This window comes from Rutilus rutilus (assembly GCF_951802725.1).
Source record: "Rutilus rutilus genome assembly, chromosome: 21".
Taxonomy (NCBI): domain Eukaryota; kingdom Metazoa; phylum Chordata; class Actinopteri; order Cypriniformes; family Leuciscidae; genus Rutilus; species Rutilus rutilus.
Window position 1 is genome coordinate 18,960,226 of NC_140226.1, and position 19,062 is coordinate 18,979,287.

The 19,062-nt window shown below is 36.7% G+C and overlaps 1 protein-coding gene across 3 annotated transcripts in view; it reads left to right on the top strand.

Annotated features, from left to right (window-relative positions):
- Positions 1-19,062, top strand: part of ltbp1 (latent transforming growth factor beta binding protein 1) — an 83,466-nt gene that overhangs the window by 25,177 nt on the left and 39,227 nt on the right. For all 3 annotated transcript variants that reach the window (XM_084394302.1, XM_084394303.1, XM_084394304.1), the window contains exons 4-9: positions 2,399-2,553; positions 8,221-8,388; positions 13,654-13,857; positions 14,406-14,665; positions 15,696-15,798; positions 18,339-18,398. In XM_084394302.1, coding sequence (XP_084250428.1) covers positions 2,399-2,553; positions 8,221-8,388; positions 13,654-13,857; positions 14,406-14,665; positions 15,696-15,798; positions 18,339-18,398 — 950 coding nt within the window. The remainder of the gene's footprint in view (positions 1-2,398; positions 2,554-8,220; positions 8,389-13,653; positions 13,858-14,405; positions 14,666-15,695; positions 15,799-18,338; positions 18,399-19,062) is intronic.

Here is a 19,062-nt window from a genome sequence, read left to right on the forward strand (position 1 = left end):
CATATGTTTTTCAAGTTGATTTGTGTTGTGCTGTTCTGAATGCAGGGCTCAAACTCAACTGCTAGAAGCTATTACATGCTTTCCCCAGACAAATTAAATTAGGCCGTGCTCAAGGCTTGACTTGTGTGTCTAAATGTGTTGGCATTCACCTTCCCATAGTTATATCTTGAATACAAAATCTTTGTGCGTGTATGGGTCTATTTGTGCCTGTCTGTGTAATTCAACCCCAGAGTTATAAACACTGAGACAATTGACTGGTCTTTAAGTTGTTTGTGTCTGTTGGTACACATGCATGGCACAGAAATAAACTATTATGTATGAGACTGTGAGAGAGGTTGACAGACTATGCACTACAGCATATTGCATGACTTTAAGGGCAGTACAAACATACATTTCAAAATGAGACCTCTCTGGGAACATCAAATGAGAGATGAAAGACAAAGACAGATGCAGACTTGAATAGCATGAAAGACAAGACGAGAGAACACTGGGAAAAACAATCTCTGTTTACACTTTCCCTCTAAATATTCTCATTTTGTTTGCTCGTTTTTGCGTATCTGCTCCTTACATTTGATCAGAGTTCAGAGACGCTGTTTACACTTTGTCCACACGTCGCTTTGTTGTGGATAAAAAGCATGTTGTTATGTCTAAAGCCCGTCTCACACTGAAAGATGGTGGTCGCTGCCTGCGCTCCCATTGGTAGTTGACACATCATGTCACTGCTCATTTACATAAAGCTGAGTTCTGCAGTATCTGTCAGTCATCGGAAATTTGTGATATCCGGTCGCAGGTCGATTTCAATGAGAACATACCTGTCATATCCTCATGTCGTTCCAAACCTGTATGATTTGCTGTGGAACAAGAAAGAAGATATTTTGAAGAATGTTGTTAACCGAACAGATTCAGCTCCCATTGTCTTTCATTGAATGGACAAGTCAATGGGAACCGAAACCTTTTTTTGGTGGACTATCCCTAAAAGAACAGACACCATTCAGACAGATTTGAAGTCTGTGTTGTTATTCTGAGATGCCGACCCTGATTTAGTCTTGTGCGTCATCGTCTTATGAGGCTTCCCAGCTGTGATTCTGATTGACCGCATCCGTTTTCTTCATCTTAATAGATGTATGAAAGACATATTACATTTCACATCCGTTTCCTCACAGCTGTGTGCTGTTTTGTCTCTTTATTAGCAAGATGTTCAATACTTTCACACAGACGTAGCTGATAATTATCAGGATCCGTAATCCCTTTACAGAGTTCTTTCAGGGAATTGGGCTGTATTTCATTTTTGATATTGTGTTGTGTACTCTGTCCCCAAAACTAGTGAGCTGACTAGAAAGTAGAAAGCATTTTAAGGGACCTTCCTAAATGTAGACCGCAACATGATGCCATCTTCTCAGATGATTTTGGCCAAATTCGACATCAACAGTGTTACTTTAGTATTTATTTTATATATATTATTATAGAATTTATAATATTTGGAAATAAATGAGCTTTTATTTTTATATTTTCAGTTTTCATTTTAGGTTATGTTTTAGTAGTTTTGTTGCGTGCTTTTGTTATTTTTTATTTCTGTATAGTTTAAATGTATTTTGATTTTAGTTGTAATTTTAGTACTTCAACATAAACTTATTTATTTCAGTTACTTGCCAAGGCAACATTTCTAAGTTTAAGTGTTTTATGTACTATTTATATTTTATTTCCACATTTAGTGAACAATAACAACATTGGCTGAAAAGGCAATACCAGAATGAATTACAAACTAAATTGCAATTGACCTAAAATACACTGAAATGTGTAAAAGTATAATTAAATAATCATATGCTTAGAGCATCATGCCACGTAGCATGCTAACTCAGTTGTGTATTGCACACATTTAATTCTTCATAATTGGTTTCATAAGAGAGGCCAGTGAACTTTATTCTGATTCACAGATAGGAAAGAAAACTGAAGGATTTTACAGAGAGAGAGAGAGAGCTGTGATGTGATGTGTTATGATTGATTTTTGTCCATGTGTTTGCAGTATGTGTTTGTACAAATGACATTTGACTGTATGTCTGATAAACATAATGAAAAATCATTCATTCATGTGATTCATGTGACTGCTGATGTGTTTTGTATGTTGCAAGTGATTGGTTTCATTTACATGTAACCAGAAGCATGTCTGTGTGTTCAGGGTACTGTGGTTTTCCATATGGCCTTGAGCAGGTATTTAATCAAAAGTGAAAACCACATAAATTAAAATATGAATACATGAATAAATAAAATATAAGAATATTTATATATGGATGTAAATCATTGTAACAGAAAGACTGAGAGATGGAAAAAAAATGTGATGGTAAAAAAAACACTGTAAAGTAAAATGTTGACTTTTTTGTTTTTAACGTGTATCTTGCAGAGTGCAAAACCCAGTTTCAATACCGATGCACCAGGGCAAAACACAGAAGTTTATGCTCCAACAGAAAAACTACCACACTCACACGCAGGTGCATGGTGTCGGACCTAACCTGAACCGGGCCATCCCGCTTTCCGTGGGACACAACCCAATTCATGGTAAGTACAATCTAGTGCTGGATCTCTCTGTATGGAAAGGTTTTTATTTGATTTATTTTTTATGTTTTGCAGCACACTAAAAAGCACTGTAACGTAATTCAAAAGTATTTCGCACTATAAGTCTTATGAAGCCATATGATGGATGTGTCTGAGGAACAGACTGAAATTGAAGTCAATATTTACGGAAAATCTAATCAAATATGACACCTGTGACTTTTGGTCACAAGACATGTGAAAACCAATGATGTTTGAAATTGTTGTTGTCTAACCTGCACCAAACACTGCATACAAATATTTTTCTTACCGGAGTGTCTATTTACATTAAGTGCAAACAGCCTGATTTGTTGGCAGAGGCTATTAACACTAACTCTGCCCAATGACGTCTGGCTTGGCCTGACAAAATTACGGAAGATGCTGGATTGTCAACAGTGTCAATAGTGTAGGGGTAAGGCATGTGGCAGGAAGTTTTGAATCCGCCGTTTGCCGAACTCGCTCTACAAACATTTTGTGATGTTTTAGCTTTAAACAAGAAAAAGTTCTTTGGGAAAGGAAAAAGGAAAAGGGAAGATTATTTTTCTTACCCCAACTGTAAACATATTTTTTCTTGTTTTAAGCAAAATTTCTCAAAATTCCGTTAGATTTCCTTGAAAGAAAGATATAAATCCTTGTCATTTTACTTCTCAAGTGAATACATCTTGTTTTAAGGATGATTAGATAATTGTGTTAAAACAAGACAAAAAACTGAGAAAGAGTATGATTTGCAGTGTATTTACTTGATGGAAGAATTGTTTATTCTGATAATTACTAATATTAATAAATGTAACTAATTAATGTGTCTTATTGCTTTCGCCACTTTTACAAAAACAGTAAGCACATAAGACCACGCGGGACTGTAATTTTCTAGTTTAGAGGGAATTAAAGATGCTCACTTCACATCGTGTTTAAGAATACCCCTTACAATGGTAAATCTTTATACGTAACTTACAGTAATTTCATAATAGTAACTCTAAATACAGCTTTAACCTCCAAAGAAACTTAAAAATGATATATGACATTTAGAGCAGTTGTTGAGATTGTTTGTGATTGATCGGTTAGGTAATACAGTGCAATAATGTTATTTTGTTAAAAATTGATGTTTGAGTGGAATTCCTACTGTACTATTTAACATCTATCGGTCTGTTCAAAAGTTTTGGGTAAGTAAGATTGTTTTTTTAAAATATTTTAATACTTTTATTTAGCAAGGATGCATTAAATTGATCAAGAGGCAGTATAAAGACATTTATTATATTACAAAAGATTTCTATTTCAAATTTATGCTTTTAAACTTTCTGTTCATCAAAGAACCCTGAAAAAAATATATCACAGTTTCCTCAAAATGATTAACTGTTTTCAACATTGAGTATAATGAGAATTGTTTCTTGAGCTCCAAATGAAGGATCATGTGACACTGAAGACTGGAGTAATGATGCTGAAAATTCTGCTCTGCCATTACAGGAATAAATTACATTTTTAAATATATTCAAATACAAAACAGTTATTTTAAATAAATGCGATCTTGGTGAGCATTATAGACTTCTTTCAAATTTTTTTTAAATGTCTTACCAATCCCAAAGTTTTGAACGGTGGAGTATGTCAAGGCTGCCACTCTCTATAATTTTGACATGTTGATGCAATCCCAAAGCATCTCCTTCTGTTGGGGAAATTTAAGATCTAGTGACATCAGCATCTCAAAATGTTATTTCATGTATCAGTTTTTATTTTTCAACAAGTCTCGCTGACTCTGCAGGAAGCCCCGGGTGTTTGACAGAATGACGGATCACACACACTGTGGAACATTCCATGAGGAGAGTGACAGCATGTCTAACTCGCTTAGAAACGTTTAGCTCTGTGTCGGCAACGCTGTGAGATGACAGTACCATTTTGTAGTAGAGTTGAAGACGACGATAAAACAAGACGACAATATTAAAGACGAATATTAAAACTGTGATTTCCAAGAATGGAAGAGTCATGGATATTTATGAAATATTGACAAGTCAGCATTTCTATAATAATAAAGTTTTTTTTTTTTTTTTAGCTAATCTCGACTAGAATTGCTCTCTGCGGTTACTATAGTTGTTACACATTTTTATCCATCACAAACAACAGGAAAATGGAAATGTCATGGAAAACTAAGGAAATTCATTGATCAAAAGGTGTGGGAATCCACAGTACAAATTAGTGGTGAGATGGTTCACAACCACAGGCATGTGCATTTTAGACCCCACTTTCTCACTTCCTTTCTCTCGCGCACTTCTGCTGTAGTCTCATTTATTGTAATTTTGTATTGCTGCAGGTCGGCCCTTAAGTTATGGCCCCATTGTTTTTTTTCCAAGCGGATCCTCTGGTTGAAATCGTATAAAGACTTAAGCATTGCCTTGTGCGCTGCACTGTCTAAAGTGAGTTATTAGACTCATTTTCTCTGGGTAATTTTAGATAAAAGCCCGGCCATGAGGGAAGCAAGAACCATAGAAAAGAGAGAGAGAGGGGGAAAATTAAATGACAGAGCGTTACGATAAACGGTCATTGAGAGAAGTGCTCTTAAAAGGCAGGTGAGAGGATTAGATACAGTAGTCCTGCATGCGAATGAGGAGACGGTGGGGCGGCACAACTAATGTGTAGCATGACATCTATTATCCCTCTTCCTGTCCTGCAGACTGGCAGCATTACACAACTCAGCCAAATACAGCCGGAGCTCTGCTGTAATACTACTAATGCAAGGAGGAGCCCGTGGGGTATTGGGTAACTGTTTTTGCACGGTGTTGTGGTCTGACATGCCATTTCTCGCTGCTTTGAAACTCAGCCAAACCGCACTCTGACTGGATGTCGGATCATACAGAAGTGACCGGGTTCACTCTGAGGAGACAGACCTTTTACATATTACATTACATTAGTCTGAAGGTCATAAGAGACAAGCATCTGACTGATTTCCTGCTGACCTCAGGTTGCATTAGTAGTTTTGATTGGATTTATAGATTGATGGACTGAGGGAAGGAGGGGGGATGAATTAGATCTACAATCTGAACAGAAAACTTGATATTTGCCATTCAATTCAAGCTAAATCTGACAAAAACGTACATTCGTGTACGTTTTTCAAGGTAAAAATAATTCGTGGGTGAGAACTAGCACAATCTGTTAGGAGTAGACATATAGATAGGGTAGGGTAAACTTTTGGTCCCTGGTTAATCATAGTCTTAATTTGATCCCAATTCTTAAAAAAAGTCATATTTTACCCAAGTTTGCTGACCAATCAAGCGATCGGGGTAGTCTTATTCCTGAGCAAACGACTCTTGATCCATTACTTTTAATTAATCATTCAAAAAGACTTAGTTTGAATTAGTGTGTCAGATACTAATACAGATGATGAAACAGTTGATACATTAATTAATATATAAAAAGTTTGAGCAGTATCTGCAATCTTCTGTCAAAAGTCAAGCTCATGTTCAGTTAGGGGGCTGAAATCCTAGCATTAAACATGAGGTTTTATAATTAGTTTTATATAAAAACAAAACAGGTCTATGGTATTTCCTATGGTAATTTGGATTTGCCAAGTAAACATGCGTGTGTGGCTAAAGGTAGATGTAGCAGACTGACTAGTTTCTCAATGTCTTAGACATCTGGCACCCGGTGAGGTCTGTCCCACATGAGAGTCAGCCTGTCAGCAGCCCTGTGTGTGTGTGGTTCTCTGGTAAAATCATTCGTCTCCTGTCGTCTACTTCTCACTGTTGCTGTATACTATCAGTGTGCTTTCCTCAGTTTACCTTACTCTCTCAGTTCATAACAGCTGTACGTGTGTGTGTGTGTGTGTGTGTGTGTGTGTGTGTGTCATCAGTAGCTGACTGATGTCTGTGGAGACGTTGTTTGATCTTTGAGGAAAGGTTATATGTTAGCTTCTGGCGGATTTGCTTTACATAACAGAGGGAGGGGGAAGTAGATATTACATCTTGAATATGTGACTCTTAAAAGGACAATCACACCAATTCAAATTAGATAAAAATTTCACTCAAAGCTGTCATATGACTTCAGAAGACTTTATGGACTACTTGTATAAAATGTTTCTGATATTAAATTTTTTTATTATGTTTTCATATATTTTTATTATCATGGATTTGGAACGACATGACGGCTGATATACATATACGTGTGTGTGTGTGTGTGTGTGTATATATATATATATATATATATATATATATATATATATATATATATATATATATATATATATATATATATATATATATATATATACTGCTGTTCCAAGGTTTGGGATCAATAAGATTTTTAATGTTTTAAAATAAGTCTCTTCTGCTCACCAAGGCTGCATTTATTTAGTTAAAAACAACAACAAAAAACAGTAATATTGTGAAATATTATTACAATTTAAAATAACTGTTTTCTGTTTTTAATATATTTTAAAATGTAATTTATTTCTGTGTTGGCAAAGCTGAATTTCCAGCATCATTACTCCAGTCTTCAGTGTCACATGATCCTTCAGAAATCATTCTAATATGCTGATTTGCTGCTCAAGAAACTTTTATCATTATTATTATTATTATTATTATTATCAATGTTGAAAACATTCTTTGATGAATAGAAAGTTCAAAAGAACAGCATTTGTCTGAAATAGAAAGCTTTTGTAACATTATACACTACTGTTCAAAAGTTTGGGGTCAGTAAGATTTCTTTTTTTTTTGTGAAAGAAATTAAAGAAATTAATACTTTTATTCAGCAAAGATTTAATAAATTGATAAAGTGACAGTAAAGAAATTTGTTACAAAAGATTTTATTTCATATAAATGCTGCTCTTTTGAACTTTCTGTTCATCAAAGAATCCTGAAAAAAATGTACACAACTGTTTTCAACATTAATAATACGATGAAATATTTATTGAGCAGCAAATCAGCATATTAGACTGATTTCTGAAGGATCATGTGACACTGAAGACCGGAGTAATGATGATGACAATTCAGCTTTGCATCACAAGAATCAATTACATTTTAAAATATATTCAAATAATATTTCACAATATTAGTGTTTGTTTTAAATATTTAATCAAATAAATGCAGCCTTGGTAAACATAATTAGTAGTGGTAATCTTAGTTGGGAAAAGCCAACATTCCTCTTTTCGTCTCTGTATAAGGCTTGGAGTTGTGGCCACTTTGTCCAAATCATTCGAGAAGAACTGGGTCTGATCCCAGAGTTGTTTGCTGGGCTCTCTCTCTCTCTCTCTCTCTCTCTCTCTCTCTCTCTCTCTCTCTCTCTCTCTCTCTCTCTCTCTCTCTCCCCTATTTTTTTTCCCCAGTCACCACCTCATGTTCCAGAGACTGAGATATTGGACCAAGGACAGAGAAAAGGAGGGAATGGACGAAAAAGGAATCAGACAGTCACAGGGGAACACGTACAGGAGACTAAGAAAAGACAAGACAACAGAAATACTTTTTTTTTCTTTATCCAGCCTCTCTCCCTCTCGCTCCCTGTCTCGTTTCACTTTCTTAAAGCTGAACTCCTGAGCCGATCTGCCAGACGCTGCCTAGAAAAGTGAAAGAGAGTTGTTTATGAAAGCCATGCCGTCCAGACTGATGGAGTTTTCTCTCTTCTCTCTGTTGATGTATCTTCTCTGCTGGGCTGCAGTAGGGAACCACACCGGCCGGATCAAGGTGGTCTTCACCCCGACTATCTGCAAGATGACCTGCACAAACAACCGCTGTCAGAACAGCTGTCAGAAGGGCAACACCACCACTATCATCAGTGAGAACGGGCATGCAACGGACACCCTCACCGCCCCCAACTTCAGAGTCGGTGAGTGGCATCGCCGCCTCATCTTGGTGTATTGTGGGAAAAGTGGGAAGTTTTCATTCATCCAGGTCTTTGTAGAACATCTAATTCCTTCGTTGGCAACTGGATTTTGCTGTATGTGTGTGTGTACGCTTGCGTTTGCTGTATACTGAACAGAGAACAGCTGGCCGTGGGCCTGTTACATCATGTCCAGCCTCAGACAGGTCTATAATTATGGCTGATGTTTGGATGTGTTTCTAGTCGTGGTTCGGTGGGGAGTTTTTACTTGCCTGGCAGATATTTTGGAAAAGTTTAAGATGCTTTAGATCATGGCTGAAAAACCTACATTATTTAACTTCAGTTCTTCTCACTTTGTTTGCTGCAGTGATATTTCACAACGACGGCTCAGAAATGGCTCAAGAGCATGTGGTTATGACACAGCAGAACGTCTTCTGCCCTCCGGTTTAGTTTGGGTTCTTCGCACATTTCTTAGCCCATTCAGGGTTACTTGGAAAGGATTTGATTTTGCCTTGGTAGAGTCTTTGTTACTTTCTTTAACTTTGCATTCATTTTTCCACAGACTATGGTGTATTTGCTCATCATGATTGAAGTTTCATGCTATCATATTTAAATTCCACTATACAAAGAGCACAAATTACTTTCGTTAAACACCCCATCTTGATTTCATTTATAAGAATATTTGGCATTAGGTTTTTCTCTGAGAACGTGTCTCTGTGATTACTAATGGAAGACAAACAAACTGTCTTATTATAGACAGCAGAAAGCTACTTTGTTTTTACATACTTGGTTGATGTAAAGATGACGTTTTAAAGTGAATCATTTAAATAATGGCCAGTTAATTCATTTTAGTATTTAGCATTATCATATTTTTTTTCTTCTTTACTTTAGTACCCTTTAAATGAAGGGGTACTAAAATATTGATAACATTTACATTGTAAATAAAATCATATTGTAGTCCTTAAAGTCAAAAAGTTTGTGCTAAGTGCTAGCATAGCTTGGTACTTTCACTTCTTGGCCTTCTGCTCTTTATGGTCCCGTATCGGTGGATGATAGCAAGTAGTAATTTTGTGACTTGCAAGTCTTGCGTTAAGGTCAAGAGTGAAGCAATAGACACAATTTATACACATAGTGGTTACATATGGTTTACTTTTGAATCCAATTACTCTGTGGACACAAGGGTAGCATTCAGCTAAGGGTTGTTTTCATCAGTGGGTTTTGTAATCTGTGCCCAACAGGGTGTGCAGCTGAAATTGTATTCCATATAAGAGGGTCAGGAAAGCTCAGAGGGAGTAAGTGTTTGAATGGCTAATCTCAGAATAAGCAGAGGCTGTGCGTGGTGCTAAAATGTCATTATGTCTCTCTCTCTCTCTCCGTCAAGCTGTTTGTCTGAATGAGGTGAACGTCTGGAGTGGGTGAGTGTGTGCGGCCTTATAAGGAACACAGAGCGTTCTGTCAGCTCTGATCCAGACACAGCTGGGAGGAGAGATCGCAGGCTGAGCTCCAGCACTGTGGATAATGGAGAAACACACGCACATACACTCATTAGGGTTGGATCAATACCAAGATTTTGGCTTCGGTACTCTCAACCAGCTTCTCATACCTCAGTGTTGATGCTAAATCGATTCTTTAAGCAACAAATAAACAACCTCAGGCGAGTGATGAAATGAAATGAGCTGTCAGTACATTCAGTAATTTGACTGATCTCAATGAAAGTATGCAATAATTAAATATAACTTAACCCATACTGTATTATTCAAAAGTTTGGGGATTTTTATATTTTTAATTAATTTATTATTTAATTCATTCCTGTGATGGACAAAGCTGAATTTTAATCAGTCTAATAAAAGCTGAATTCAGCCTTCAGTGTCACATGATCTTTTATAAATCATTCTAATATGCTGTTCTGATGCTCAAGTAACATTTATTATTATTATTAATGTTAAAAAATTCTGCATTTGTTAACTTTATACTCGATTTTTGATTATTTTAAATGTAATTTTTAGTAACAAAGTAAAAGTCTTCACAGTGACTTTTGATCAATGTAATGCATGCTTGCTGAATGGAAATATTCATTTATTTAAAATACAAAAATCTTACTGACCCCAAACTTTTTAATGGTTGTGTTTGACCTCTGTTGTCTGATAAACACATTATACAATACAGAAATGTAGATAGATTTGTTAAAAGGTATAAGTATAAACATTGGCAAAATGACATTTGTGTCATGGTATTTTTTTTACTCCATGTATACAGAGAGAATGTGCCATACAGACCTGTAAATCATTGATCAACTCTTGGATCTCATAGAATACTAAAGCATTATCACAGCAGATCGATATGTGGCTGCATGTTCCTTATATATGATTGCACTGATGGGAATATGTAGTCCAGACTGCTCCAACTGGAGCTGACTTGTCATCCCCATTGACTGTTTTCTGAATATATGCCTCACCTTTACACGTTGTTGGACACAGTTGTGTTGGGTGTTTTGACAATCATCCCCATGGAGCTGCCAATGAACCTGTCTGTACTAGCAGATATGTTGGGGTTTACAGGAGAATGTTACTCCATCTGTTTAAGGGCCTTGGGTGGATGCTTTCTCTCTTTTTCTTTTTCTTTTTTTTTTTGTTGATGAAATGGTATTCCAGGTATAATACCATTTATACCTAATAGAGCTTTACCTCGAGTCCTCGACTTGCTTTTGTGTTTCACTTGTGTTAAAAACATTGCCAGTTTTGAAATTCATGTGTGTGTGTGTGTGTGTGTGTGTGTGTGTGTGTTCTGTAATCATACTGGACAGTGGACATACTGTCAAGAACTGAACATCATACACTACCATTCAAATGTATGGGGCCAGTAATTTTTTTAAGAATTAATACTTTTATGCATTGAAGTGATCAAAATAGTGACAGTAAATTGTTACCAAAGAATATGTCAAATAAATACTGTTTTTTTTTACTTTATATTTATTAAAGAATCCTGAAAAAATGTATCATGTTTTCCACAAAAAATATTAAGCAGCACAATTGTTTTCATAATTGACAACTATAAAAAAAAAATTCTTGAGGACCAAATTACTGTCATAACATTTGTCAAAACAGGAATAAATTACATTTTAAAATATACTAAAAATAGAAACCAGTTATCTTAAATTATAATAATATTTCACAATATGACTAAATATTTACTGGTTTGACTATTGACTACATACTGTATTTGTTCCTCTCTGTTCCTTTTTTGTAAGTCACTTTGGATAAAAGCATCTACTAAATGCATTTATAATGTAAATGGTTACTGGTATGACAATATATTTACTGGTTTTTAAATAAAATAAATGAATAAATTAAATATTTTTTAATTTATATTTATATAAATTTAAATAAATAAATTAGAGACTTCTTTCAAAACATTTTTTTTTTTTTTTATCTAACCGAGACCAAACTTTTGAACAGTAGTGTATGTTTTGTGACAGACATTGCAACAGAATAAATTTGTTGTTTGATTGCTTTTTATTTCTTTTTCAAACTTTCATTTGCACCTATTGGATTTTCATGTTTATTCCACCAGAGATATTCCGCGAGTATGAAAACAACTACTGTCTCCATAAGACTGTCCCGCCAGGCCTCTCGTTTGAGTTGCTCCTGGCTGTCAGCTCATCTGAGAGTCACTGTGTTTGCTTCTGTGTATGTTTAAGAACTTCTATAGTTGCCAGTTCTGACAATAAAAATCAGCTCACCGCCATATTAGTAGAGTGTATGTGTCACATACATTCCTCTTTTATCAAATGAACCATATACAGTAAGAGCAGTCATTTATGTGTGTCAGAGAGTGAAAGTTAATGTGGTCTGTCATCCTGCTCCTGCTGGTTATCTTACCATTTAGGCCACATTTCATTTGTTTACTGTCATGCTGCTCTATTTCCTCCTGTCCAGGAGAGAGTAGTGCTCTTCACTAGCTAGGATGGGAAGCGTGTGTGCTTATGTGTATGTGTATGTGTGTGTGTGATTCAATGTTGATACATGAGTGTGTCAAGATATTGCCTGAGGTTCAGTGTAGGCACTGGAATAGTCCTGATTTCCCACTAGAGCAGAAATAATGAAAGTGTGTGTGCACGCGTGTTGTGTATGGTTTGTCAGAGTGTATGTAAATATTTATATAAATATACCAATGTATCAGAGAAAATATATGTGTAGGCTATCTATCTATCTATCTATCTATCTATTTGTTTGTGTGTGAGCGTGGGTTTGTTTAACTCTGCTTTGAAGGGGAAATAAAGAGAGTTAAATATAAAAAGAACTCTCCTTGGGGACATTTGGGGATGTCCTCATTTGAAAAAATGAATGAAATAATGCTTAATGAATAAAATACTGCTTTTAAATGAAATAAATTAAACAAAAGTGTGAAAATGTATAGAAAAATAACTGCTATGTTGTCATTTAGATAGTGAGTGAGTGTGTGTGTGTGTGTGAGCATTTGCAGTCTTTCCTCCTTATGATCTTGAAATATGTTATCTGCAGTCACAGTGAACTGTGCGTCTGGCCACAGGAGGGGTATATGTGGTTTGAGAGGAAATGACATCATATTGTTCCATGTGGGAATGGTGGTTAGGACAGCCGTGCTGTTTTAATGAACATTTAGCATGATTAGTTCATGATGGTTAATTACATTATGTGGCTTTTGGTTTAGGAAAGTTTTTTAAAGAATATCTTGACAAGAGAATGAGTTTCACCTCATTTAAATGTTTGAAATAATGTCCCATACCACAACACAAACGTATTGCCGTAAAATATCTAGCCCCAAAACCTTTATTTACCTCAGCTGTGGGATAATTAAATCCATTCATCATTTTGCTGCTATTATTGCTGAGCCAAATGTGATCTAAAAGCTCGAGTGAGATTTTAAGCACTGTGAAAAATGGCTAAAAGCAAGCAAAGCAGAGAGAAAGTTAAAGATGTTTCAGGGCAGAATGGTCCGTCACCATAATGGCATGGTTTAGTGAAAATGTGTCACGCAGAACTCCCATTACATGCCACCACAAAAGTTCTTAAACAGATTTTCTGTGAAGCATTTAAGCGCATACACACACGCACACAATGGCCCACAGCAACTAAACACTTGCTCAAACACAGGACAAAACTGAAGTGTGAAGATAATTTTGTTGGTTCATCTGTGTATAATTAAATGTGATGGGTTGCTAAACTAAACATTGAAAAATGTTACCTGATATGGCAGTGATTAACCTTTGCTCTGTTTGTGTGTATGTTTTAGTTGTTTGCCATTTGCCCTGCATGAATGGAGGAAAATGCAGTGCTCGGGACAAGTGCCAGTGCCCACCAAACTTTACTGGAAAATTCTGCCAAATGGCAAATCCAAACGGTCACCAGGGGCAACATACTCTCACAAACGGGCAGAAGACACACGTCCACTCAACGCACACGTTACCTCTCACCTACGGCACTGGACACAACCAGGGTAACGCTTTAAATGTTTAAATCTGTCGTCTGTTATTAATCCGAAATAAATGGCTCTGTTGTTATTAAAGGAATATTCAGGGTTCAGAATTACCACAAAAATGAATTTCCACTTGCCCTTTGTTTTCTCTCTTAAAAATAAAAAAATGAACAATCTGGGTTACGGTGTGACACTTAATGAAAGTGAATGGGGCCAACCCATACACATTTAAATACTCATTGTTTCAGTATTATAGCCACAAGACACAAGCAAAATGCTTACTAACTGTGTCATTTCCATGAAAACACAACGCCATAAGCCCTAAAACTCTAAAATGACAAACAGCTTTTAAAACAGCTTTACATCTCAATTTTTAGTTTCACATTTCTGCTATTCTGCTACAGAAATTGTTCCCACTCTCACTTGTACGTAGCTCACGTTTATTTTATTTTCTGTGGTAATTAACATTCCTCCATAAATACTGCCTATTGAGCTTAACTTGGATTAAACCTGTACTGAACCCATATGAATTTAAATTGAATACCCCTTAAAGCTTTACTTTTCTGTAGGTTTGGTGAATGTCCATGTGAAACATCCCCCCGAAGCCTCAGTCCAGATCCATCAGGTGTCTCCAGTGGACAGTAGCGGGCAGGTGAAGAACACGCAGTCCAGCCACTCCTTCACTTACCACAGCAGCAGCCAGAGCATCCAGCATGGGCACACTCACAGCGGTGTCATTTACCCCAACCAGCAAACATACCTCCAATACCAGCCAGTGACATCCAAGAGCCAGCTGGGACGCTGCTTTCAGGAGACTGCCGGAATGCAAGTGAGAGACCATAAGTGTTTGAATAAATAAACTCATATATAAAGCTTTTATGTGACGAAGCTGATGATATATTCAAGGGTTTGCATCTGTACTGCACCTCTACTTCCATAGAGCTTTTTACACTGTGTACATTTTTCACCTAAAATGAAAATTCTGTCATCAATTACTCACCCTAACATTTTTTTTAAACTGTACGACACTTTTTAAAATTCTTTCTTCGTAAGGAGATATTTTGAATAATGTCTCTGAGTTTTGATGCATTCAATGGAAGTCAGTGGGCTCCAGTATTATTTTGGATTGACAAAAGCATTCTTTAAAATATCTTCTCTAGCTCTACCTTTCTCTTCATCTCAATCTCTCTCGCTGCTGCTGTGAGCTGTGAATCATCCACTATTACTCTCTGTCTCTCACTTTTAATGCCTTTTAAACTAACTCGATTTCAGCTATCATTGGATAATCAAGAATAGAGCAAAAGACAAAATGAATAGTGAGATGTTCTCCAGAACATTGTGGTGCTCAAGGGAACATCTGTCTCTTCAGAAGAGAACTGCAAATGAAACACAAAAGAATGATTCTCAAGAGTTATGACTCAGTACCTGCCCCCAGCTTAATAGAACATCTAGTTGTCTTCCGCTCCCACAATTGTTAGTCTATCAAGTTATTATCATGAAATTCACCTCAGTCTTGTTTGTTTACTCTCTCTAATCGTAAAGTGCTGTGGATGTTTTTGCAACCATTCAGACTTAATTTGCGACTTTGTCTTTTCATGTCAGCAGAGAGTGGGGTGTTATCAGGTTGTTTAAGTTGTGTATCATTGCTGTCTCTCAGATTGTTGTTTGGTTCGTGTCTGGTTCAGCAGATTAGATTCAGTCAGGGGGGAGATATCAGGGTGTTGATCAGTAAGAACTGGGATCAAGAGCTGTGTGAGCAGAATTATATGTGTTTGTGTGGTGAATGGTCTTGATGAGTATCTCTCTTTCTCTTTCTTTCGTTAACTTATTGTATTTGATTGTGTTTTATTTTGTTGTAGTGTGGGAAAGCTCTGCCCGGCCTGTCTAAACAAGATGCCTGTTGTGGGACTGTGGGCACATCATGGGGATTCCACAAATGCCAAAAATGTCCCAAGAAATCATGTAAGCTACTGTCTCACTCTCACAAACAAAAGCACTCGTCTCACCCTCACATGCAGAAACACCTGTCTCACTCTCAAACAGACAAAAATCTGCCTCAGTTTCACAAACAAAAACACCCATCTCAGTCTCACATACAAAAACTGTCTCAAGACCTTGATCCACTCCGCCTAGCACACAATTGAACGTGCAAGTATAGGAGTTCGTTTTTGAATGCTCAAATAACTTGCACATGCGAACAAAATTCGAGCTGGACATAGACACCATCGGAGTGTACTGATGACGAAAATGATGTCACACAGACTGTCCTCGAACCAGAGCAGAATTCAGACAATAGAAGTACATTTTCCGTGTACGTTTACTCTCACACAAACAAAAATACCTGTCACACCATCACACACAAAAACATTTGTCTCTCCTTCATGTAGACAATCATCTGCTTCACTGTCACAGACAAAAATGCCTGTCTCACTCTCACACAATCGTTAGTCTCACTCTCTCTTTCAAACATCTGTTTTACCTTCACACACACAAACATCTGTCTCACTCTCACACACAAACTCAAGCATATGTCTTACATTTTCATCTTTTCATCTTTTTTTTGAACGACCAAAATGACTGAAACAAACGAGTGTATGTTCAGAGTGAGACACAGCGTTAAACATCAGTATGTCTGGGCCCCATTAGAGGTGAATCACACTTGCAGTATGATTGTGCAGAGGAGTATTCCACAGTAGTGTGGTCCAAAAAGAGCAGGAAAGCAATGATTCATCACCAGGCCCAACCTTGATTTCTCACTAACTAAAAGAAACTATGATGGGTTCCTCTAAAAACTATTTGATGCCAAACCTCCAAGTGGCTGTGACTCAAAAGACACATGGTCCTAATATCAAGAATGAGAGGGAAGGGATGCATTCCGCAGAGAAAAGGCAAGTACGTAATGAATGGGCAAAAGAAAGAGAAAGCTGTAAGGTATCTGGTTACACACGCTGTGTTGAACTTACTGACATGCTGACTCACCTGGCACACACTCCAGCTTTAGTAATGCTTTCTCACATACACACACATTTACTCATACAGTCATGATTCCTTCTTGCTTAGTCACTTCTATGAAGTTAGTCCCTACAGAAAAGTGTTAGCGTACCACCCCTATTTCTCTCTCTCTCTTCCACAATTTCTCTTCACGGTATGTCCGTAGATATTTGTGAAATTCTCTGCCCATATATGGGCGTCCCTGCATTATGTGCATTCCCAGACATATCACTGATTTAAACCTTATGGACCTTACCAAAACAAACGTTCATGAGTGTATGAAATATTTAAGGATTGTTGTTTTAATCTTCAAATGCCAATTCAAATGTTATTCCTTTACTTGAAAAGTGTGGTCTGTTCATATCACACTTCACATTTCAGTTACAAAGATGTTTGCTCCAGGAAAAGCGATTCAATATTGCAATGAATGGTGTGAAGTTGATGCGACATTACCGCTGTCTCTGAGGTCTGTGTGCAGCATCTGTAGACGAGCACTTACTAGGACTTCAGCTGGCACTGAACGGAAATAGAAGTGCACGGCAGTTATGTTACACAAGTGTTGGGGTAATGAAGATATAAACAAGTCTGGAGTTCGGCCCCCTTTTATTTCTGAAGCAGGCTCAAAACATGACCCTTGAAAAATGTCAGTGGCATTCTGTTCTGTTCCAAATGAGTCATTCTATTTCACTCTCTCACTTTGTTCTATTTATGTAATTTATTATGGTCATTACCCATGAGACTGAGAGGGAAGTAAACCCTGTTCCTGTTACACGTTCCCAGTCGCATGGGCTCTCCTGAGACAGAACCTTAAAACAGTCACTACAGAACTATGTACTGTGTTGCTGCTTGCTTTTGTAATCTGAAGGTGATGAGCTATAGAGTTATTAATGATCTATGTGTGAATGTGTTTGTGTGTTAGTGTTGAGCATGTAAAAACGTGTAAGAACAAATGTAATCAGATCAGATGTATTAAGTTTCACACTTGCGTTTTGTTGTCCATTATATCCTGTTAGTTTCCTGTGTGAATTGATTAAGGAGCTGAACTCTACAAAAATTGACCATGGTAATCATCTGGCCAAATACCATAGGTACTATAGTTATTGTTACAGCAATAATAATTCAATGGCAACTTGGAATTTACCATCACTGCCTTAGAAAAAAAAAGTGATGTAAAGAGCTTAAATTGCATTAAATTGATCAAAGTCTTTTATAACATTACTAAGATTTCTATTTCAAATACTGTTATTTTGAACTTTTTATTCATCAAAGAATCCTGACAAAAATATTAACCAGCAAAACATCAATAATAAGAAGAAATGTTTCTTTAAAGGATATCTGTGGTAACTATGGTATTAGTATTTTAATAAAAAAAATTGCAAAGATTTTATATGTACTGTATTCTCACTACACCAAAGTTTCCTTCCTCTCTTTCTTGCTGGAAAAGAATGTTTTCCTTTAGATCTGTAACTAAACGTGCTGTTATTTTTTTGTTCTCTCTCTTTTCTCTAAAGCGATTCCTCTAATTGAATGTCCTCAAGGCTATAAGAGGCTGAATGCCACCCGCTGTATCGGTAAGTGCCACGGCTTGTTTCTGCTTGCGCGTACATGCATTCACTATGCTTTTATTGTGTGTTTTTGTTCCAGCAGTCAATGTGTGTACTGTACGTTTTTGGTGCAACATTTTTTGTGTTTATGTAGTTGTTAAACGATTGTGATGATTTTGATTAGATGGATGTCCCAAATGGCACCCTAAACACTCACGGTCTTCCTACGAGTCCGCACTTTTGTGACGTACAGTAACGCCGCTTTGACTGTTGGAAGAAGTCTGCTGCGGAGCTCGCTTCAGTGCGTGTTTAAAACGGTGTCCCAAATCTATCACAGAGAAGACTCTTTCACGGTTACGAGGACAGACAGGAGGAGAGACAGGTGGCATCTTTGATAGATCTTTCTAATCTATGTTGAAGTTGGATGTAATAGCCAGAGATTCAACATATCAGGGCCGACAGCCAGAAAGATGTCAGGGCTTTTGCTCAACTTAGAATCGAAGTGAAGTAACACTCATCCTGCCATATATTGTTAATGAATGCTTTTGCAAAGTAGACTTTTGTTTAGCATGTTAATAATACTTCTTTATAAAGAATAATGAGAATGAGATAAAGCCAGATGTGGGATGGGGAGTGTATATTGCTAAGCTGTATATAAAAACAACCTTAATTAACTATAAAATTGCACTTT